Source organism: Podarcis tiliguerta (assembly GCF_965153285.1).
Source record: "Podarcis tiliguerta genome assembly, chromosome: 1".
NCBI classification, from domain to species: domain Eukaryota; kingdom Metazoa; phylum Chordata; class Lepidosauria; order Squamata; family Lacertidae; genus Podarcis; species Podarcis tiliguerta.
In genome coordinates this window covers 4,198,014-4,221,367 of record NC_139534.1, presented here as the reverse complement: position 1 = coordinate 4,221,367, position 23,354 = coordinate 4,198,014, and the positions used below count along the sequence as shown (strand labels likewise).

Sequence of the window (23,354 nt, the reverse complement as noted above, 5' to 3'; positions counted from 1 at the left end):
AGTCCCTGTTCATAGGTTCACTTTCTAAAAGCCAATACTGTATTGAAAAGAGTTGGGGGGGGGGGGAACAGTCAGAAATGCTTACAAGCAGTATTGCTACCATCCTGTGGCATCTTATTACTTCTGTGTAGCCAAGATTAAATGTTTTTAGTCCTGAATCCCACCTGCAAAGCATGAATAGTATAAGCAAAGATACATCTGTAAGAACAAAAACCCTAAATTTAAGCCCACGTGCAATTCTTTTCTATCTCAGAAACTGTAGCTTATACAAATTTAACAGCTAATCTTTTACATCAATATACCCATTTGAGTACCGTAAGTACAAAGAGTCGCAACCAAGAATCCCCAGTACGTATGCCAATATATGTATGCAGGTTCACCTCTGCTTTTTCTGTACTCCAGTTCCTTAAAAGCTAGATGTCACACTATAGTTTGACCCAAATGTGCCTCTTTATACACATTTCAGATCTCAACACTCTTCCAAAGTGACTGCAGCTATAAGCAGGTGGCCAGCATAATTTTGCTACTGCTTCCATTATTAATGCTTTCTCGCTCCCTATCCTTCTGCCTTGCATGAAGCTTTCAACCTGTCTTTCTCAGCACATTGACAGCCAACCCTTTCATCTCCGTACTTTTCCATCTGCCACTATCCATGTCCAAAGGACATTTGAAGGAGGAACCCTGGCAAGAGCATTGGGCTGCAGGAAAGGTAAGGATGACCTGAGCGAATGTTGCTGAAAGGCACATACAGGCAATTAGATAAAAACACACACATGATTGTTCCTTCAGATAACAGATATTTTCACCTGCGCTGGTGCAGTTAGTAGTTACTAAAACATTTTAAAGAATCAACATACATATTTGTTTCTGCTTTGTGAAGAGTTTCTTGTGTTCAACATTGATATTATGGTTTTGGCCAACTGGGAAATATTTTGACTTTTAAGGACACTTGCAGACATTATTGCAACTACTGTCTACTCTCACTGAGTTTTATATAGTAAGAAACACATGCCTAAAGAACTTGCAGTTTTATTACATTCCTCCCCCTCCTGCCACTCTCAGGTGGGGCCTGTGGTCTTGGCAGTGACAGCCCTCATTTTCTAAAGTTGACTGCAGATATATTAAATTTATTTTGAAGCAGCTGTCAGTACCAAAGTTCCCTAACCCTAACCCTAGCCATGTAAAAGGGTGGCATTATAATCTGCAGTAGCATGGTTGTTGCTTTTATTGTTGTTGTAAATAAGAGAGTGCACCAAAAGGGTATTCTACAGTTGAAAGGGTACATGGAGCTATTGCTTTCACAGAATGTATAAAACAAATATATATGTCACTTTTTCTAAAGAACTGGAGCAATGAGAGTTTGGGAAATCAGATTAATAGCCATGCAGCTCAGACGTTTACTCAGAAGTAAATCCCACTAGGGTCAATGGGACTTCCAGATACGTGTGCATGGAATTGCAGCCTTGATCTTTATGGTGTGAGGCAGCAGAAATAAGAGTGAGAAGCATTTGTAAATTACTTTACAATCAGAAAACTTTGAAATGTGCTCTGCAGTTTTGCTTTCAAGTATTCCAGAATTCACTTACATTTAACCAGTACATTTCTAACCAAATAAGTTTCACAGTAGCATAACAATAATATTTCCAGAAAGTCTGGAAAATGCCCACCATGGCTGTCAATAGCAAGAAACATAATTGCATGGAACAGCAAGATTTAAACAACTTGTCGTTTTAGAAATAAGACCCCATCCACTTCAGTGGGATTGTAAATATGTTTAAACAATGGTATTAAACTCCATTTATGCTGCAACTTGGTTTAATTTTCAGTGATCTTTTATGGGGCTTGAAGAAGATGGTGTTGGCTGGGCCATCCAGTGAGCTCCATACATGACGCATGGATTTGAACCCTGATCTCACTGTTCAAAATCCAAAACTCTACACATTATCCCCCACTGGCTTTCTCTCTTACGGTGGATCATTCATCCTTTTAAGCTACATCCTCATCATCACTGTTTATTACAACAGTTTAATTCCAAAATAAGCTTCTAAGCCATATAAAAACCAGTTACACAAACCTTAAAATACAAACGTCAACAACAAAAAATATGCAATAAAACAATCCCATTAGAACAACATCGCAACTGAAACAGATGACAGGTCACGAAATCAAGGAAATGCTTGCGCAAACGAGTGTGCCTTCAAAAGTTATCAAAATGTGGGAACAGGTGAGGCCTCGTGAATTTCCGCAGGGGTGCATTGCACAACCGTGGTGCCATCAGAGAAAAGGGTGCCTCCGTGTCGCCACAAGTGAATAATCACACAGCCAGGCTGCTCTCAGATACGTATCTGCTTTATATAAGACCCATGGTCTTGGGATAAAGCACATTTTCAGTTTGATTGTTTTAAATGGTTTGGGGAGTGCTAGGATGTCTGCTTATGCAAGAGAACTTGAGTTCTCCCTCTGCTTCCTTTGTGCTGTACACCCTCCCCTAATCTACTCTCGAGCAGGGACTCCGTGTAGGGGAAGCCGGGGGGGGGGGTCAAAATTCTGTGGCAACCACGTGCACCTTGTGCATGCACACCACATGGTGTGCTTGCGTGACTCTTGCACGCCACGTGGTGTGTGCGCGTCTCGTGTGCAAGCATGAGTGATGTCAGTATGTTGCAAGGCGCCAGCCCCCTCAGTTGTGGGGGGAAGTCTGTGCTCTTGCTCCCAAGGGCTGGGGAAACACCCAGAACAGGTTTAGGGAACATGTGGGGGAAGGGAGGGAGAATGTTTCGCTGAGCAAGCAGAAATCCTTGCATTGGCAGAATGATAATTGGGTCCCACTCTTTACAGACCCTCCAAGTGTCCCTATTTTCCAGGGACATCCTTGATTTAGAGAAGCCGCCCCAGTTTCTTTGATTCCAAAATGTCCCACTTTCCCTTAGGATGTCCCTGTTTTCATTGGATAAAATTTGGAGGGTATGGAATTATCCATCCCCCAAGCCATCTGAAGGCAGTGCTGTATAGGAAAGGTTTTTTAAACGTTTAATGTTTTATTATGCTTTTATATATGTTGGAAGCTGCCCAGAGTGGCTGGGGTAACCCAGTAAGATGTGTGGGGTATAAATAGTAAAATTATTATTATGGAATAGAACTTCCCTATTTCCCTATCAGAGAAATGTTGGCGGGTATGCCTTAATTTTTTTTATGTGGAAATTTGTTGAACAAATATGTACTCATTCAGTAAAATGTGAGGGTTCATAAATTTCTGTGAATATAAATCTGCTATTGATTAGGAAGGCCATTTTTATTATTTGTCTTCCTTGCCTAAAAGGCCAGAACAGGATATGCAAATCACTCTGAATGTTCATAGAAAATGTTGAGCTGAGTTAGGACATCACACTAAACTGTTATTTGCTGTTACATGTGTGGACACGGGTGGCACTGTGGTCTAAACCACTGAGCCTCTTGGGCTTAGAATCATAGAACCTTAGAGTTGGAAGGGACCCAAGGGTCATCTAGTCCAACCCCCTGCAATGCAGGAATCTCAGCTAAAGCACTCATAACAGATGGCCATCCAACCTCTGCTTAAAAACCTCCAAGGAAGGCTTCCTGATTGCAAGGTCAGCAGTTCAAGTCTGCTTGATGGGGTGAGCTCCTGCTGCTCTGTTCCAGCTTCTGCCACAACCTAGCAGTTAAAAAGCATACCAGTGCATGTAGATAAATAGGTATCGCTGTAGCGGGAAGGTAAGCAATGTTTCTGTGCGCACTGGTTTCTGTCATGGTGTTCTGTTGCAACAGAAGCAGTTTAGTCATGCTGGCCACACGACCCAGAAAGCTGCCTGTGCCCGGCTTCTTTGGCCTGAAAGCAAGATGAGTGCTGCAGCCCCATAGTCGCCTTTGACTGGACTTAGCCATCCAGGGGTCCTTTACTTTTACCTTTACCTGCATGAGCATCAGGTTCACACACTCCATCACTTCCTCTTTTGCCTAAATCATCATTTGCCACTACTTCCAAACCAGGTGTTATTTGAAACAGAGATACCTGAGCCTTTGCCCCTTCAGATGTTGCTGAGTTGTCCTCTGCCCACACAGTCTGGTCAGGGATGATAGGAGTTGTACTTCAACAATATCTGAAGGGCCACAGGTTAGCCACCTCCAGTTTCAAATTTAGTCAAATGTTTTTACTTTCTTTTTATCGTAGCATGAAAATTATGCATGGAATGAAGTGGCTTTATATCTTCCAACAAGTACACAGTCAGAAAGTTATGTGTTAGACTCAATGATTTCATCACATGAGAATCTGAGAAGAGAGATGGTAACTGGACTTAAAGAGTCAGGCAGGGTCATGGCTGAAGCTCTAGTGTGTGTACAAACCAGAAAGCCAACCTTTTCTCACTTGTGTCATTCCTAAATTAAGTTTTCAAGGTTAATCATTCATTGTGTTTCTATCATATACCAAGAATTCTAGGTATTTTTCTAAAATGTGGTTTAAAAAAATATTTCTGTTGTACAACAGGAACTAAAGAACATACAGAACAAGACTGAAGATGTATTTTCATTACTTAATCTGCCTCTGGATTCCCCTCTCCTTTGGTGTCTCTGAAACCCATAACCCATGCCATAAAATCTGCTTCTGCACAGAAGGGGCAATGTTTGTGAACTGTTCAGGAGTCACTGTCAGATCCGATCTCATTTTCCCTCCGGAGACAGAACACTTGGATCTGTCAAACAGTCAGTTGCATTCTGTTCCAAGCAAAGGTCTCAGATCCCTGTGGAAGTTACGGGTTCTCCTTCTGAGTGACAACTACATCAGGAGAGTTGAAGAGAGAGCATTCATCTCCCTGGAGAGACTCCATAAGCTTGATATTGGTAGAAATGAGATCTCCTTTCTTGGAAACAGTTTTTCATTGGGTCTCGCTACTCTCTACGAACTCACTTTGGCCTACAATAGGCTGCAGGAGCTACAGTACAAGAACTTCAAGCACTTTGAAAATCTTCAGAAGCTCAATTTGCAAAATAATAATATATCATTGATAGAAACGGGTGCGTTTCGCAGTCTCACCTGCTTGAGGCAACTTTGCCTTCAGAATAATCACCTTCATAACCTCAGCAATGGAGATTTTTCTATGCTGCAACACTTAGAAGTTTTGAACTTGGAGGGCAACAGAATCAAAACCATTGGCCCTGGCGTCTTTACTTCTTTAAGCAGCCTCACAATACTTAACCTGGTGCACAACCAAATTGAACATATTCGATTCAAGACATTATTATCTCTCCAGACCTCTGGAACTCACATCTTGCTCTCGGACAATCCATGGTTTTGTGACTGTGACCTTCAGAGGGTTTTTGCTAAACTGCACAGTGTCAGAAGGCTGATCCTAGATGACTATCACAATGTGACATGCATGGAGCCCCATATCCTGAGAAACCGCCCTCTGTCATCTGTGGACACCCAGCTGTGCATTGCAGAAACGGTGACGGTTCTTGTCATAACTTTCACAGTCTTTGTCACTGTGGTAGCTGCCATTGTCATGGCTGAAAGGAACAGAAAGAAGAGGACAGGCAAGCACTGGAGTGAGGACAGCAAAGTCTCCTATGATGTTCATAACTGAAGCAGCACACCTTGAGAGAACCTTTTCATCTACTTTGAGTTATGAGATTTAGTAAATCCATTCAGATTTTGCAGTCTCTCTTTCCTTGCAAGAAGTTTTTAATGATTATTTCCAAAGCATAGTTCACCATTAAAAGAAGGAGCAGAAAATGTAGGTATGTAGCTATGAATGTCTACTATAACAGACAAAACTTCTGTAGCAATCCCAGGTTACTATATAAAAATGAAAGTGTGCTAATTATATTTGGTCCCATCCTGCTTCCTCCATTGGAAAAATGACCCTCGGGGTCCCTTCCATCTCTACAATGCTATGATCCTGGACTCCTTTCCGTAACAGAAGTTGGGCGTAGAGAAACTAGGCGTGTTTAACTAGATGTGTTAAATCTCTTCCCTTAAAGAGACTTTTCATATTCCAGTGCCTGGCGTATGTTATTCTCGTGGATGCTAACATATTTTGCATGATCTCTTGGTTACAGATGGAGGAGAATTCTGCTTGATGTGCATTTTTAAGCAAAGGAACCTAATATCCTGATTGCAATACAGTCCAGATTCAGATTTCACACCTCCTTTAATTTTTCTTGACATTAAAAATTACCAAAATGCATTAACATGTATATTTTAAGATAAATGCAGGTACATTCTTTTTTAAAAATATATTTTATATATATTTTTCCACAATACAGTAACAACACAATATAACACCATATGATGACTAAGTTGCCTCCAGAGCCATCAATTATTAATGTCCTAGATTTATTTAGGACATGTAATTTAGCTATATTTTATCCCACAAATATTTAGCAGAGTTAAACTGGAATCTTGATTATCTGCATAGACGATAAAGCAGAACCATTGTTTGTGAAACTTATCTTTTTTTGTCCTCTTTGTGCTTTCAGTTGAGCAGTCATCTATTCCATGAGGGAAATTTGTCATGTTGAGGAACAGATCAGTAGAACCATTTGTGTGCTGAGGCTCTTCCAGTAGAAATTATATGTACACGCAGATTAAATACTTATTTAAAAGTTGTGCAGTTCTGATTTTTATATATTTGAATACTAATTTTCATTCAGTTTAAAATGAAACACTGTAGCTTAAAGTGGAAATGAGATGGGATTGTGAGATGAACAAGCACGAGGGATTCGTGAGCACATTAGTATTTAATGCCGTTAATAACTTAGGCCCCAAATATCTGAAAAACAGCCTCCTTCCCTACTGACCTTCTTGCATACTAAAGATCAGCAGATCAACCATCTCTTTGTAGTTCTGCTGCCCTTGGAAGTGCAGAGAATAGGGTCCTTTCTTTGTGGCAGCCCCTAAATTATGGGACTCCATCCCCCCAGAAATGCACCTTGCACCTGAGTTTTTGCCACACGCTGAAGACAGACCCCTTCATCTTAGCCTTTGACAGTTAAGGCATTTTGTTTGGTGGGATCCAGTGTGGCGTAACGGTCATCAAGTGTTGGACTAGGACCTGGAAGCGCAAGGTTCGAATCCCCACTCAGCCGTGAAGCTAACTGGGGGGCCTTGGACCACTCAGTCCTCATCTCTTAGCCTAACCAGCCTCACAGGGTTGTTGTAAGGGTGAAATGGGGAGGAGCCGAGGAGGAGAACCGTTGTGTAATACCTTGAGATCCTTAGAAGATGAAGGTGGTATATAAATGCAATAAATAATAATAAAATCTCTTTGGCTGAATTTTTACTGCTCTCGTACATTTGGAATAGTTTCACGTGTTTTTTTAATCGCAATAGGCTTTTTCTGTTTTTATGACTGGATGCTGAACTTCTGTAGCCTGCTTTGGGACCTGATGTGATGGGTTGGTGAGGAATATTACAAATAAATAACAATAGGAAGCTAGTTCTGTACTTTTTTGGTTTAACAACAATCTGAATCAAAATGCCACTAATTAACTAGTTTCAGGGCACAATTCAAAAGTATCTCCTCTCGATGTCCGTACAGGGAATCATTAAGATGGTTGAGATGCAGGTGCAAGAACCGTTTTATCCCTTCAATAAATTGGTATCAAATTTCAGAGACTTTGTTTGTATTTCCACCCTTGAGCTTTTACTTTCCTTATCTAAATCCAACTACCCAACCCTGTTGCACCAGCTTCGGATAGAGAATTTGTGAGATCTTTCCAGCGGCAGCAGCTGCAAGTACAGTAATTTACGCAACGGTGTTTACTGTGCCAAGAAGGAGGACAATAAAGTGGCTTTACCAGGTCTTGATTGCTTTCTTTTCCTGCAACATTCATCTAATGGGAGTTGCCATTTATTCAAAAACAGGTCAGGGGTATGAAAAATTCCAGACCTTTTGTCCTTTTCTTCCTCCTACACATGTATAGAAATGATTTTCACCTATTCTCTACCTTCCATTGAAGCTGAATTTCCCTGCCAATAACATCCGAGTCACTATCCAGTGACAGTGATTTGCGGATTTTACTTAGAAAATGAACCAAAGAGGCATGCTAGGTATAGGACTGCCAAACCACCCATAACCTAAGTCATCAATTCTTATTATGGAAATTGGTATGAGGGTATACTAGAATCATAGAATCATAGAGTTGGAAGAGACCACAAGGGCCATCGAGTCCAACCCCCTGCCAAGCAGGAAACACCATCAGAGCACTCCTGACATATGGTTGTCAAGCCTCTGCTTAAAGACCTCCAAAGAAGGAGACTCCACCACACTCCTTGGCAGCAAATTCCACTGTCAAACAGCTCTTGCTCTTACTGTCAGGAAGTTCTTCCTAATGTTTAGGTGGAATCTTCTTTCTTGTAGTTTGGATCCATTGCTCCGTGTCCGCTTCTCTGAAGCAGCAGAAAACAACCTTTCTCCCTCCTCTATGTGACATCCTTTTATATATTTGAACATGGCTATCATATCACCCCTTAACCTCCTCTTCTCCAGGCTAAACATGCCCAGCTCCCTTAGCCGTTCCTCATAAGGCATCGCTTCCAGGCCTTTGACCATTTTGGTTGCCCTCCTCTGGACACGTTCCAGTTTGTCAGTGTCCTTCTTGAACTGTGGTGCCCAGAACTGGACACAGTACTCCAGGTGAGGTCTGACCAGAGCAGAATACAGTGGCACTATTACTTCCCTTGATCTAGATGCTATACTCCTATTGATGCAGCCCAGAATTGCATTGGCTTTTTTAGCTGCCGCGTCACACTGTTGGCTCATGTCAAGTTTGTGGTCAACCAAGACTCCTAGATCCTTTTCACATGTACTGCTCTCAAGCCAGGTGTCACCCATCTTGTATTTGTGCCTCTCATTTTTTTTGCCCAAGTGCAATACTTTACATTTCTCCCTGTTAAAATTCATCTTGTTTGTTTTGGCCCAGTTCTCTAATCTGTCAAGGTCATTTTGAAGTGTGATCCTGTCCTCTGGGGTGTTAGCCACCCCTCCCAGTTTGGCGTCATCTGCAAATTTGATCAGGATGCCCTTGAGTCCATCATCCAAGTCGTTGATAAAGATGTTGAATAAGACCGGGCCCAAGACAGAACCCTGTGGCACCCCACTAGTCACTCTTCTCCAGGATGAAGAGGAACCATTGATGAGCACCCTTTGGGTCCGGTCAGTCAGCCAGTTACAAATCCACTGGGTGGTAGCATAGTCAAGACTAAACATACTAATTATGTTTAATCCTCTAGAGACCCTTGTGTGTGGTTTAACAAAGTGGGGGGGGGCAGCTGGTGTCTGTTTTCAAAGCGTGGGACTAACACACCAAGAGCCCCAATAGCAGGGTATGAAGTCCCATCATTAGGCTGATTAAGAAAGCCTAGGAATATGCTATTAAGTCTTATTTATTTTGTTCAGCTGCATGAAGCAGCTGAACCCCATTTACCATTTTTTCAAAAAATAAAAAAGACCACACAGTGCAAAGTAAGTTTAACATTCTTTACTTACAGTTTCCTAGGTCTCAAAAATGCATTTTCCTTTAAGCAACAGCAATAAATTAATATTCTCTGTAATACAGCAAAGCAGCCTCAGACATGTGCTGAATTAAAATATCTAAGTTGCCAATTGTTTTGCTTAGTTCTTGGCCTCTATCCTGGAAGATGGCCACCACTTTCCCCATTTTTGGTTACTGTGCATTTTGGAATGTTTCGTGGCTACCTTTACAAGGATTACTGTGAAATTATTTTATTATTGGTTCATAAAAGGTTAGGTTTTATATTATAAATTTATGAGCTTCAGAGTCCTGAGGTTGAAAATCCTCTAGACATTTATTTCTACCCTGAATTTCCACAGTGTGGCAATTTCTTTGTCGAGGAAAGAGAATTGCAAGCCCGATCGACGCCTCTTCCTCCTCCTCCTCTTCCTCCCCGGCGGGACACGGGGCTCCGGGGCCGCCGGACGGAGCCGCCAGAGAGGAGCCCCTTTCCAGGGGACGCGGAGGCCCAGAGCCCGGCGGGGGAAAGAGCTGCGCCGCCGCGGAAGAGCCCGGCTTGGGGGCCGAGGCGGAGCGGAGGGAGGCGGCCGGCGCCCGAGGGCGAGGCAGGCCGGGCGGCGGAGGGAGCGGCGGGAGGACGGTGAGGAGGCGGGGGTGGTCCCTCTGCGGGGCGAGGGAGGCGCGCAGGCGGCGGTGCCCCCCGGCCTGGTCAGCGGCGCCCTGGCCGCGTCCCTTCCTTCCGGCGCCCCCGGGCAGGAGCAGGAGCAGGCCCAGAAGTGTCCCATCCCCCGAGAGCCCTTGATGGATGCCGCGCTCGGAAGCCGGCCAGACGCTCAGCTCCGCGGGGAAAGGCGGCCTGAGGCGCCGCGCCAGACCGGCCTGTTCCCCCGGCTCTGGGCTCGGCGGGCGGCCGGGATTCAGGCAGGAAAAGCGCCCCTCGGTTGGGGAGAAGGAGGCACCAGCCACGCCGCCTTCCTGGGGAGCCCCTGCCGGCAACAAGCTCTCCAGAGGTTACGGGGGGGACGGGGACGTAAAGGCCCCCTGGACGCTTAAGCCCAGTCCGAGGCGACTCTGGCTTCCAGGCCGAGGGAGCCGGCGTGGTTCCACAGACAGCTTTTCCATGTGGCCTGGATCAGATACAAAATAAAAGAACAGAATTTCAGCAGCTGCCTTGGCTATCCGTCGGGCTATCCATAAGGCACAGAGTCAAAGCATAACTGTAGATTTCTGCAAGATTGCTTTGTCTATGCGCAGCAGTCAGGACAAAGAAGCTGTATCTAAAATTTTATTTGTACTATTTTATTCTTATGCAATGTTGGCATTGGTGTGTTTTATATGTGCATAAGTTTTATAAGTTGGTATTGTAGGTGAATATATTTTAGCTTTTGTTTGTTCTTAAGATTGCTGGTTTGTGTCAACTGTAAGCCAATCTGAGCTCTGGGCAGGATAGAGAGGAATTTTGATGGGTCTGCTCATTATGTCTATGAACATCAGAACTGTTTAAGATGTTCATGCATCTGCTGAGAGGCACTGGTTGTGCACTAAAGAACTACAGCCAATTAGTTATCTGACGGTGCACAGAGTGGATTTATTAGCGTTTGTTGAGAGAACACTGGAAGTATGTTTGCTGCATAAAGCCACAGTCCTGTATGGACTTTAAAAGCAGCATTTCAAAAACCACATGCACAGGGGATTGTTAAAGCTATAATGGGGAAAATGTCCCATATAGTGGCTTTAATCTTGAGATGTTGTCAGACAGAGCTTCACAGATTGCCCTAATCACCTCTTCCTCTTATTTTTCTAGGCTACAGAAATGGCATAGACTTTCATCTCTAAATGAGCTAAACTAAGACTTGTTGATGTTGAAAAGGTAAGATTGGTTCTTCACAGTAAAGCAGAGTGGTCCAACCCCAGACCAAGTGGGCTGCAAGAGTTCTGTGACACAGAACCTGTGAGCCACAAACTGAACTGAATTAAATTTCCATATTGTAAATTAAAGTGTTTGCAATAAATAGTATTGAATATACATTATTAATATATTTAATTGAAAATATATCATTAAAACACATTTATTATATTCATTTATTACACAAAATATTATGCAAAAATTATTGTAGAGGACTATGAGCCACCTCCCCGTCCTCCGCTCCTCAAAGGACCACCGGTGCCACCACAGTACATGTGGCCATTACAGAAAGGCTAGAAGGGGAACCAGCAGCAGTGGCAGCTGCCCCACAGTTAACTTCACACACACGCCCCCCCAGCAAGGGCGCTGTGAACAGTGTGGCCTGCAGCCCACCCCTTCCCTCATCTGACCTCAACCCCCCAACTTCCACAACAAGCACAGACCATAGGTAGGGGTGACAGAGCATCAACATTTGGAGGGCCACAGATTCCCGTCCCTGTTGTAAAGGTTACCTATTGAACTTGTGTACATTTCCTTGGGAGCAAGTCCCATTTATTGCAGTGGTTCTTACTCCAGAGTAATGGTGCCTTGGATTGCAGGCTGTGTGCCTATAACATACATGGTACACCATGGTACATGGCATTTGAGAAGCAGCCTGAACGTCTGTCTGTGAGCCCAAACTGCCAACTTGCCTGCCTGCCTTTTTTTTTAAGCTGCACTGTCAGCTGCCCCTTGTGGCTGCGAAGGACATGCGACAGCTATACTTAGCTGTGTGCAGCGCAACTAGGACCCTTGGAATGAGAAGGAGCCAGAGGATGGAGCCTGTGCAGCAGAAGCGTGAAGAGAACAGGCAGCTTGGGACATCCATTCCCCCTCCCAAAGGCTGCCTCAGTGAAGGGTGGATGCCGTGCCGTGAATCTCAAGCCAAGACTCACCAGCCGCGCTTTCTGCACTTAGCTGAGCCGCCCTGGATTCAAAGATGAACATCGCCAAGAAACCACCCGCCACAGAGCCATGAGTGAAGTCTACGGTGGTGTGAGTCATATGCAACACTGTGCTAGAAAGGGGAAGAGGGGAAATGCCAGCCTTCACAGGCCATAGCGATTCGGTCTCTAGTATGCCTACATAACAGTGAGTCCACGAGAGAAACGCTCTCTGAGTATACTTGTGCTGCTGCAGTCCCAACAGAACTCCGGCAACAAAAAATCCAGACTTCAGTCTCTGTTTTGTGAATCTTCTTCTGCTCAGCCCAAAAAGGAACTCTAAATTGTATGCAATGTGCTTATAAGAACCTCATTCAATGGGCTGTGGGTTGGACTACCCTGCAATAAGTGTCGTGATGTTTTGTAGGGTTGAAAAGGAATGCTTTTCTCTCTGTGTGTTGACCGACATGCAATAAACAGGAGCTGGCTCCCAAGGAGTCGATTATGTGGACAAAGTATGTACCGTGATACCTCGGGTTACAAACGCTTGAGGTTACAAACTCTGCTAACCCGGAAGTAGTACCTCGAGTTGAGAACTTTGCCCCAGGATGAGAACGAAAATCGTGCAGCGGCGGCAGCGGGAGGCCCCGTTAGCGAAAGTGGTACCTCAGGTTAAGAACGGTTTCAGGTTAAGAACAGACCTCCAGAACGAATTAAGTTCGTAACCCGAGGTACCACTGTATTGCTCAAGGAGAACCTACAAATCATAGTACAGTGGTACCTAGGTTGTTGAACGTAATCTGTTCTGGAAGACCGTTCAACTTCCAAAATGTTCGGCAACCAAGACACAATGGGCGGTTGGCAAATTCCATTGAGAAAATGGAGAAACGCACCTCGGAAGCCGTTCGACTTCTGAGGCACGTTCAAAAACAGAAGCATTCACTTCCGGGTTTTTGGTGTTTGAAAACCAAAATGTTCGGCTTCTGAAGCGTTCAACAACCAAGGTAACATTGTAGCAGATACATGTATTTAAAAACATATAAAGTGGGAGGAAGTAGTTTTAAAGTGATATGTGTAGTTGGGATTAGGTTCATAATTTGCTGTCTTATTTGTTTTTCATTTGTCATTTGGTTGCCTTTTCTTACTTAGTTTATATTCACATTTATCTTTAGTGAAATGGACAGGACAACTGTTTCAAAACAATGTAATACTTGTGATGATTTAAAAATAACAATATGAAAAGAAGCATTTAACCTATTTAGACTGATCTACAATATATTGTTTTTATTGGAACAGATGTTGGATGTTGGGAAATGGCCAATATTTGCTCTCCGCTCTCAAGAGGAGCTGAAGTTAATTCGCCAGGCCTGTGTATTTGGCAGTGCAGGCAATGAAGTACTTTATGCAACTGAAAATGATGAGGTAACTTTTGCAGATATAACAATTAATAACTGTTTGCCTCTACATCATGTTTGTCTAAGCACACATTGGATTAAGATTTCCAGGGCACAGGACTTCAAGGCGATTGCAAGCACAGTAAATGGTACACTAGGAGTGGATGTCAACTTGCCTTGCACAATTTTTTACTGTGCCAAAACAGTTATCCTTGCTGCAGAATTCTGATTTTCTTTAACAAAGATATAGTTCTGATTAAAATATCTGACAAAATCTTAAAAACTGTAACTATTTTATTAAACTTTCAGTCTGAAATGCTATGATAGTAAATATTTTCTGTACTAACAGTATCACTGTGTGACAGGTTTTTGCGCTTGGCACTAACTGCAGTGGTTGTTTGGGAATCGGTGACACACAGAGCAGCATTGAACCTCGAAGGTTAGATACATTATGTGGCAAAAAACTAGCCTGCCTCAGCTATGGAAGTGGCCCCCATGTTGTTGCTGCTACCACTGGTATGTTGTGTGCTTTTCAATGTGGTTAGTCTACTCTGTTAGTCTACTTTGACAGGGATATTTAATTTTTAACTGTAAGAGAAAAGCAGTATCTACTCTTTACACTGATAAGGAAGAACATATTAAGTTTTCGATTCTGGGGTGATTATTGAGTCCAGTTCCTTATTTTTTCATGGGCATACTTGTGTTACCTCCTGGAAGGTCCAGATCCTGGGACTCTTATGATAATAAATGAAAATGGTCTGTGTTAATAATGTTTTGACTATTAGAGATTCAAAAGCAGATAACGAAGGAACAGTCATATTTTGCTGGTGAAGCCAAGCTCAGATTCAAAAACACCAAGGGACAACATGTAGAAACACTAAGGAAAGAGCAAGGCTTTCCTAACTCTTAGAATATATCCATGTTACACTTTCTGTGCTCTTGATTCAGTGCTCTCAAGCCTCTAAAGGCTATGGGGCACATTCCTCATGAATGCAAGAAGATCAAACCTATCCATTCTTAAGGAAATCAGCCCTGAGTGCTCACTAGAAGGACAGATCCTGAAGCTGAGGCCCCAATACTTTGGCCACCTCATGAGAAGAGAAGACTCCCTGGAAAAGACCCTGATGTTGGGAAAGATGGAGGGCGCAAGGAGAAGGGGATGACAGAGGACGAGATGGTTGGACAGTGTTCTCGAAGCTACCAGCATGAGTTTGACCAAACTGCGGGAGGCAGTGGAAGACAGGAGTGCCTGGCGTGCTCTGGTCCATGGGTCACAAAGAGTCGGGCACGACAAAATGACTAAAGCAAAGTTGAAAAGCTTTTTGTAGTTGCTGCCTCCAATCCCAGACCGAACTTGTTTCAGCAGGCCTTTCCCTGTTGATTCAGTTCTACAAGGTTGGGTCGTAGAGAGGATGTGAATCTGGATCCAATGCACTGTAGAGATAAATGGAACAGCTGATTGGGGTCTTTTTTTGTTTTTGTTTTTAAGCAATGAGAGATTGCAACACTAAACCTAAAAGATCTGCCTCAGGTGTCTAATTGCTGGATAAAGTTCCAGTAGGAGAGAATATTATACTTTGAGATGCATGGAGATTTTACTTTGCCAAAAAGAGGAGGGGGTTATATAACTTCGCACATTCTCCTCAAGATTTAAATTGTTTCATTTGAAGGCTTGACAATATATGGAATGCTAATAGAGCACAACCCATCCCTTTTACTTTTTTGAACCATTATTGTCTCCATTAATGCTTGCTAATGCTTGAATTGACATTTGCCCTTAATCGTGTTCTATGTACATAGTGGTTAAATCACAGCAGAGGACAATATATGGAACAAAAAGCTTCAGCCATTGTTTATTTTTTCTCTTTAGTTGGGAAAAAGATAGCTTGTAATGTTTTCAAAGTTATTTTCTTTTTATATTGTAGAAGGAGAAGTATATACGTGGGGACATAATGCTTATAGTCAACTGGGAAATGGAACAACCAACCATAGTTTAGTTCCTTGCCAAATCTCCACCAACTTGTTAAACAAAAAGGTGATTGAAGTTGCCTGTGGCTCACATCATTCAATGGTTTTAACATCTGATGGAGAGGTAAGAAAATCTATCAGAATCTTGTTGAAGTAACTGGAATTTTATATCTGAAACGAAAAGGGGCAAGCACTCTGGATTGGATAAAACGGGTGTAAATTGTATGCTGATAGCCATCTGAAAGTTCACTGGGCTACATTGGTAGCCCTTTTGGGCTACATAACCACTGCAAAAATAATGTCTCTTTCCTTAGTTTCTGAGGTTAGACAAGGGGATGTGTGTTGTTTTAAAATGTACTATATTACATTATTGTTAATATCTGCTCTGGGAATCCCAGATATAATGGGATACTAGCTCAGATACGTGAATCCTCACATTGTTGTCCTAGTAATTGCTTCCACAAACGAGAGCCAATCTTATCTAGTATCAAGAAACCAAAAATGAAAGAACTCTTTTTGAGATGTAACTTCCAAATAATATTTGTTTCTATTTGTTTGCTTTTGGGATGATTTCTTCACAGACCTATCAGTGACATGAATTTTCCAGAAAATTTTGAGTCACAAAAATTTGCATCGGCCTAAATCAACTGAGATTTAATTTAGCATTTGTCTTTGACATTAGTGTAATCTTAAATGTGTTTATTGGAAGTGAGTACCATTGAATTAAGGGACGCGGGTGGCACTGTGGGTTAAACCACAGAGCCTAGGGCTTGCCGATCAGAAGGTCGCTGTTCGAATCCCGCGACGGGATGAGCTGTTGCTCGGTCCCTGCTCTTGCCAACCCAGCAGTTCGAAAGCATGAAGTGCAAGTAGATAAATAGGTACCACTCTGACTGGAAGGTAAACGATGTTTCCATACGCTGCTCTGGTTCACCAGAAGCAGCTTAGTCATGCTGGCCACATGACCCGGAAGCTGTATGCCATTTCCCTCGGCCAGTAAAGCGAGATGAGTACCTCAATCCCAGAGTCGTCCACGACTGGACCTAACGGTCAGGGGTCCCTTTACCTTTACCTTTGCCATTGAATTAAATGGACCTGGCATTTCTCTCAATATGGGATTATAACTGTATAATATAGTTTGTTTCTTTACAGGTTTATACATGGGGCTACAACAATTCAGGGCAAGTTGGATCTGGCTCAACAGCCAACCAGCCAATTCCACGGAGAGTCACTAGCTGCTTACAAAGCAAGATTGCAATTAACATTGCTTGTGGCCAGATGTGCTCAATGGCAGTGGTAGAAAATGGGGAGGTAAGAGAATTCTTTAGAATTAAAAGGGCTGTTTTTCTTTATGGTGTGTAATCTTGTGGTTTAAGTTGTTGACTGTGTCTCCCTACAGTAGACAATGCTGCTAATTAAGGCCGATCTTTAATTATAATAAGTCCGGTGAGACATAGATGATGCCTTCCTGGAACAGATGGCCAAGCATGCAAAAGGAAGGGAGATAGTAGTAATGGGGGACTTCAATTACCCAGATATTTGTTGGATGTCAAACTCAGCCAAGAGCATAAGGTCAAACAGATTCCTCACTGGCCTTGCAGACAACTTCATTGTCCAGAAAGTGGGAGAAGCAACAAGAGGAACAGCCATTTTAGATCTGGTCCTAACCAATGTCGATGACCTGGTTAATGGGGTAGAAGTGGAAGGATCATTAGGCGCAAGTGATCATGCTCTTCTGAAGTTTACTATACAACGGAAAGGAGCAGCCAAGCATACTAGGACTCAATTTCTTGACTTTAAGAAAGCCGACTTCATAAAGCTTAGGGAAGTGCTGGGTGAGATCCCATGGACAGTAATACTAAAAGGAAAGGGAGTTCATGATGGTTGGGAGTTTGTTAAGAGGGAGATAGTAAAAGCACAACTTCAGGCAATACCAATGAGACGGAAACATGGAAGGTGCCTAAAGAAGCCAGGGTGGCTATCTAAAGAACTTTTAACTGAGTTAAGATTAAAAAAGGATGTGTACAAAAAATGGAAAAGGGGGGAAACCACCAAAGAGGAATTCAAACAAATAGCCAGCACGTGTAGACACAAAGTCAGAAAAGCTAAAGCACAGAATGAACTCAGGCTTGCTAGAGAGGCTAAAAGCAACAAAAAAGGCTTTTATGGGTATGTTCGTAGCAAAAGGAAGAACAAAGAAACAGTGGGGTCACTCAGAGGAGAAGATGGTGAAATGCAAACAGGGGACACAGAAAGGGCTGAACTCCTCAATGCCTTCTTTGCCTCAGTCTTCTCCGATAAAGAAAACAATGCCCGACCTGAAGAATTTGGAGCAAATGATTCAGCAGAGAAAACACAGCCCAGAATAACTAAGGAGATAGTACAAGAATACTTGGCTAGTTTAGATGTATTCAAGTCTCCAGGGCCAGATGAACTGCATCCAAGAGTATTAAAAGAACTGGCAGATGTGATCTCAGAACCACTGGCAATCATCTTTGAGAATTCCTGGAGAACAGGCGAAGTCCCAGCAGACTGGAGGAGGGCAAATGTTGTCCCTATTTTCAAAAAGGGGAAAAGAGAGGACCCAAATAATTACCGCCCAGTCAGTCTGACATCAATACCAGGGAAGATTCTGGAGCAGATCATTAAGCAAACAATCTGTGAGCACCTAGAAAGGAATGCTGTGATCACCAATAGTCAGCATGGATTTCTGAAAAATAAGTCATGTCAGACGAACCTGATCTCATTTTTTGACAAAATTACAAGCCTGGTAGATGAAGGGAACGCAGTGGATGTAGCCTACCTTGATTTCAGCAAGGCATTTGACAAGGTGCCCCATGATATTCTTGTAAAGAAGCTGGTAAAATGCGGTCTTGACTATGCTACCACTCAGTGGATTTGTAACTGGCTGACTGACCGGACCCAAAGGGTGCTCATCAATGGTTCCTCTTCATCCTGGAGAAGAGTGACTAGTGGGGTGCCACAGGGTTCTGTCTTGGGCCCGGTCTTATTCAACATCTTTATCAACGACTTGGAGGATGGACTCAAGGGCATCCTGATCAAATTTGCAGATGACACCAAACTGGGAGGGGTGGCTAACACCCCAGAGGACAGGATCACACTTCAAAACGACCTTGACAGATTAGAGAACTGGGCCAAAACAAACAAGATGAATTTTAACAGGGAGAAATGTAAAGTATTGCACTTGGGCAAAAAAAATGAGAGGCACAAATACAAGATGGGTGACACCTGGCTTGAGAGCAGTACATGTGAAAAGGATCTAGGAGTCTTGGTTGACCACAAACTTGACATGAGCCAACAGTGTGACGCGGCAGCTAAAAAAGCCAATGCAATTCTGGGCTGCATCAATAGGAGTATAGCATCTAGATCAAGGGAAGTAATAGTGCCACTGTATTCTGCTCTGGTCAGACCTCACCTGGAGTACTGTGTCCAGTTCTGGGCACCACAGTTCAAGAAGGACACTGACAAACTGGAACGTGTCCAGAGGAGGGCAACCAAAATGGTCAAAGGCCTGGAAGCGATGCCTTATGAGGAACGGCTAAGGGAGCTGGGCATGTTTAGCCTGGAGAAGAGGAGGTTAAGGGGTGATATGATAGCCATGTTCAAATATATAAAAGGATGTCACATAGAGGAGGGAGAAAGGTTGTTTTCTGCTGCTCCAGAGAAGCGGACACGGAGCAATGGATCCAAACTACAAGAAAGAAGATTCCACCTAAACATTAGGAAGAACTTCCTGACAGTAAGAGCTGTTTGACAGTGGAATTTGCTGCCAAGGAGTGTGGTGGAGTCTCCTTCTTTGGAGGTCTTTAAGCAGAGGCTTGACAACCATATGTCAGGAGTGCTCTGATGGTGTTTCCTGCTTGGCAGGGGGTTGGACTCGATGGCCCTTGTGGTCTCTTCCAACTCTATGATTCTATGATTCTATGGTTAGATTCTGACCGAATATTCTCTCCTGGTGCCTGGAGAACAACTGTCTCTTAATATTCAGAATAGTGCTTCCTCCTGCCATAAAGGCTCGATTTCTGATTTCACCAGGGTAAACTCCTCCCTCCAAGCTGGGCACAGTTTTGAGCATAGAAGCTTATGAGTCCTTCTTGTCCTCTGTGCCTCCTCTTGCACAGCATTTGAATGAAAGTCTATTGCGCTGCAAGGAAGAGTGTTTCAGAAGGGCTGAGGAGAGGCCCCTGGTGAAGATAATTGGGTATCCATTCTCCTTCCCCCATGCTAGGTAGTGCCAGCATGTTGCTGTACGGTTGTGTGGCAGAGCTGTCAGAATGCTCTGCCCCCATCTTGACAAGGAAGCACCAATCTCAGTTACTAGAGACTCTGCATTGGAGGTGCCCAAGAGGCAGTGCAGATGGCAGGCCAGTCTGCCCATGAGGCGAACTGAAGCAGCCGTCTCAGGTAGCAGAATCCTGCCCCCGGGGTCACACAATGACAGCTTCTGGTGAGATCTCACTGGAAGCTGCTTCTGTCACCTTTACCATTTCACCTTAGGTGACAAAATGGATCAAAGGAGCAGTTCTGTATTGGAAGTTTGGAGTGTTAGGTCTGTATATGGAGAGAGTGCAGCTCTATTTTTTATGCTCCTCATGAAGTCTGTTAACAGCTGTCTAGAGACTGTCAACAGGCTGAAAGCTGAATCCGGAAAACAGATATCGATGGTTAAACTGGGGGATAGGATGTTTGTAAGTACCAGATTGGTAGCTGCATAGATTTGGGCTACCTTCTGTCACAACTTTGAAATGTTCTTCCAAGGCAACCTCTCTGACTGGGTCCTTTCTGAGCAGTTCAAGTTAGTGAAGGCTTTTTTGTTCCCTTGAGCTTTTAACAACTGCAAATCCACCTCCCCTTGTCTTCATTTACTTTGTGGGCCAGATCCAGCAAAATAGTCGCAGCAGCTGGAGGCAGCACAAGGAGTCCCACTAAAAGGGCGAGGCTTCCCCACCTCCTGGCACCACACATTCCCTCCTCCAGATCAGCTCTGGGGTGCATGTGTCACGTCAACATGTGGAGGGAGGGAGCGGAGATTGTTCTGTCTGGCAAGAAATGCTTGCGCTGATGGAACAATTGTAACAGCGCAGGGTTGAGTGCCACCCCTCCACTGGCACCCCTGGCCATCATCCTCTTTGCCCTAAGAATCAAATTTGTGGGTGAAAGGGAGTCGTAAAACTGCAAATTTTGTTTAGGTCTAATTTAGGGGCAATTCCTCAGGTAATTTCCCATCCACAACGCATAAGCATTAAAGGGCATGATAAGTTGAAAGCTGCTGAAGGGGGAGGGGGCAGAGTCTAGAGAAAGAACTGTGAGCGGAGCAGTGTCCTTTTTCCTTCCTTGAGACCCCCTGGGAGGCCCACCAAACGTTCTGAACCAGGAACTGGGTGTGGACCAAGGGACCGGTTACTTTCATAAGCTACATGACTTTGTTGCTTAGTTTGATCTTTTTACGCGGTCATTTATGTATTGTAGTATTCTAAGTTTTCTGACTTCGCTTTTATTTTTATTGATTATAGTCTAGTAATGATTTATTGTTATTGTTTGAGAGTGCATTTCTGTTTAATTATTATTTAAATTTAATAGTGTAAATTTACACTATTTACAATAGGGAGTAAATTTAATAGTGTAATATACCCTAAATGGATCATTGCATATTGCTTTATTTTACATAAGTTGTTTATTTGAAGGTCATATTCTTTATCATGGCTCATTTGCATTGGATTGCATTGTTATATGATGTGTGATCTTTGATGTATATTTTGCTGTTGTCTCTACAGCTTATAACCTGCCTTATAGAAAGGCGGCATACAAATTAGAAGTGAGATGAAGAGAAAAGCCAGGGGCTTTAGCTGCTCATGGGATCAGTTTAGGGGCAAATGCAGGAAACCATTGAACAGCGCTGCCTCTGCAACCTGAGAAGTCTAGCTAGTGTGTGCTCTAACCTAATGCTAAGGTTAGAAGGCAGCATCTACCCAAGCAAATTGGGGCATTCAGATATTTCTCTGATCAAGCGGGTCATTTCATCACCCCTGTACCCATAGATATATTGGACTGGGCAGGATCGTTTCTTGTTAGATGCATCTCAGGTGAATGCTATAAGGTCCCATGGAGTACAGAACTGGTTCTAACACTTAAGGAAATGAAAGGTTTTTCTCTCTCAAAAAAGTGTCATAGTGAATTACACCAAGATTATAGGGGATTCTGTAATCCTGTTTCCCTCTTCTTTACTCTTATTCCTGCAAACTAACTGGAATTATCTTCCTTTCTAAGGTTTACGTCTGGGGATACAATGGCAATGGTCAGCTTGGATTGGGCAATAGTGGCAATCAACCAACACCTTGCAGAATAGCAGCTCTGCAAGGCATCCGTGTGCAGCGGGTAGGTTTCATTTGTTGCCAGGCCTTCGTTAAAAGATTACCCTACTGGGCTATGTATTTCATCTTATATACTGATAGCAAGCCTGTCCTCCCAAGTGTGGATACTGATGCAGCTGAAACAGCGCTATCCCCATACAGGAGGAAAGGTGGCAACATGCCTGGGGGAAGCTGCAGGTTTACAGAAGCCCAAAATATATTTAGGAAAAACATTCAAAGGGGGAAGGACCCCAAAAACAGCTCTGTGAGCCATGCTAAGTTGGCATTTAGTGCTGATTGGCTTTTGTTGGGCTGAACTGGTGTGTGGGAGACAGAGAACGAGCAAAGTATTTGGAAGAGGGTCTGCTTAGCTGGAGTTTCGAAAAGGAGCACTCTGCACTATCTTATATCGTCAAAGAAATTAATGTTTTATCAGAGATACTGTCGAAAGTGACTTGAGTTATCAGTACAGTGCCATTATCCTGAAATGGATTTCCTAGATGGCTAAATATTAGGGACTGGGCAAGTATTCAACATGAGACAGCTGAAAATGGGAGCATCCCCAGAATCAACAGTCAGGCTCAAAACAGATTAAAACACAAGTCTACATGTCTGGGTAGAGTGCAATGCAGATACCTGACGGGTGTCAATAGACAGAGAGTTCCAGAGGGTGGGTGCTGCCATGCTAAAAGACTCGTTTCTTACAAGTGCTGAATGAATAGTGTGAGGCACCTGGTACAGGGTCAGTTCTGCAGGCAGAAGTTGCCAAGTGGGCATGTATGGGGAAGTGGATATGTGGAGGAACAAGGTTCAATTAGGTAGTGTAGAAAGAAGGCAGAACATAGGGGGTTCTCGCTCTCAAATAGGGAAGTTAAATGAGATTTGCTGAATGCTTGGCATATTCTGAAAAGATGATTTGCAGTTGCACAGGTAGGATATAGGAAGAAAAACCTTGAAAGAATCAGAATTGCAGAGTTGGAAGGGAACCCGAGGATCATCCAACATGTGCTTCAAAACCTCCAAATGAAGATTGTTCCACAGCCGAACAGCTCTTAGTGTCAGAAAATTCTTCCTGATCTTTAGTCAGAATCTCCTTTCATGTAACTTGAAGCCATTGGTTTGGGTCCTACTCCCCAGAGCAGCAGAGAACGAGCTTGTTCCATCTTCCTTGTGACAGCCCTTCAAATATTGGAAGGTGGCTAGCATATCTCCTCTCAGCCTTCCCTGCTCTCCTGCAGAAATAAAAAGACTCAAAAGAAAGGGGTGTGGGTGTGTGAAGGGTTGGGGGGGGGGGGAAGCT

General features: G+C 43.4%; 2 protein-coding genes across 10 annotated transcripts in view; both read left to right on the top strand.

Moving 5' to 3' along the window:
• Positions 1 to 72: 72 nt before the first annotated feature.
• On the top strand, positions 73 to 7,817 carry LOC310659351 (uncharacterized protein). Of its 2 annotated transcripts, XR_014502772.1 has the most exons (3): positions 73 to 709; positions 4,505 to 5,754; positions 6,496 to 7,817. XR_014502772.1 is itself a non-coding variant. In XM_083402611.1 (2 exons), exon 2 carries the CDS (start codon positions 4,536 to 4,538, stop codon positions 5,598 to 5,600), a length of 1,065 nt encoding a protein of 354 aa, XP_083258737.1. In that variant the 5' UTR covers positions 73 to 709; positions 4,505 to 4,535; the 3' UTR covers positions 5,601 to 7,817. The 2 variants fall into 2 exon arrangements, 1 of the variants encoding a protein (XP_083258737.1); XM_083402611.1 differs by having other exon boundaries at positions 4,505 to 7,817.
• A 2,214-nt stretch (positions 7,818 to 10,031) lies between these two features.
• Positions 10,032 to 23,354, top strand: part of RCBTB2 (RCC1 and BTB domain containing protein 2) — a 30,167-nt gene continuing 16,844 nt past the window's right edge. For 2 of the 8 annotated variants that reach the window (XR_014502613.1, XM_083402008.1), the window contains exons 1-7: positions 10,034 to 10,132; positions 11,297 to 11,362; positions 13,618 to 13,743; positions 14,081 to 14,231; positions 15,641 to 15,807; positions 16,836 to 16,994; positions 21,972 to 22,079. Coding sequence is in view for 6 of the 8 variants with exons in the window: in XM_083402008.1 (XP_083258134.1) it covers positions 13,618 to 13,743; positions 14,081 to 14,231; positions 15,641 to 15,807; positions 16,836 to 16,994; positions 21,972 to 22,079 (711 nt within the window). In the remaining 2 variants the exon portion in view is untranslated. Of the gene's footprint in view, positions 10,133 to 10,179; positions 10,503 to 11,296; positions 11,363 to 13,617; positions 13,744 to 14,080; positions 14,232 to 15,640; positions 15,808 to 16,835; positions 16,995 to 21,971; positions 22,080 to 23,354 lie in introns of those variants that run through there. The other 6 variants (XM_083402009.1, XR_014502614.1, XM_083402013.1 and 3 more) reach the window with 6 other exon arrangements.

What these genes read in the sequence shown, in the direction of transcription:
- LOC310659351 (XM_083402611.1), top strand. Translation starts at nt 4,536, where the DNA reads ATGTATTTTCATTACTTAATCTGCCTCTGGATTCCCCTCTCCTTTGGT.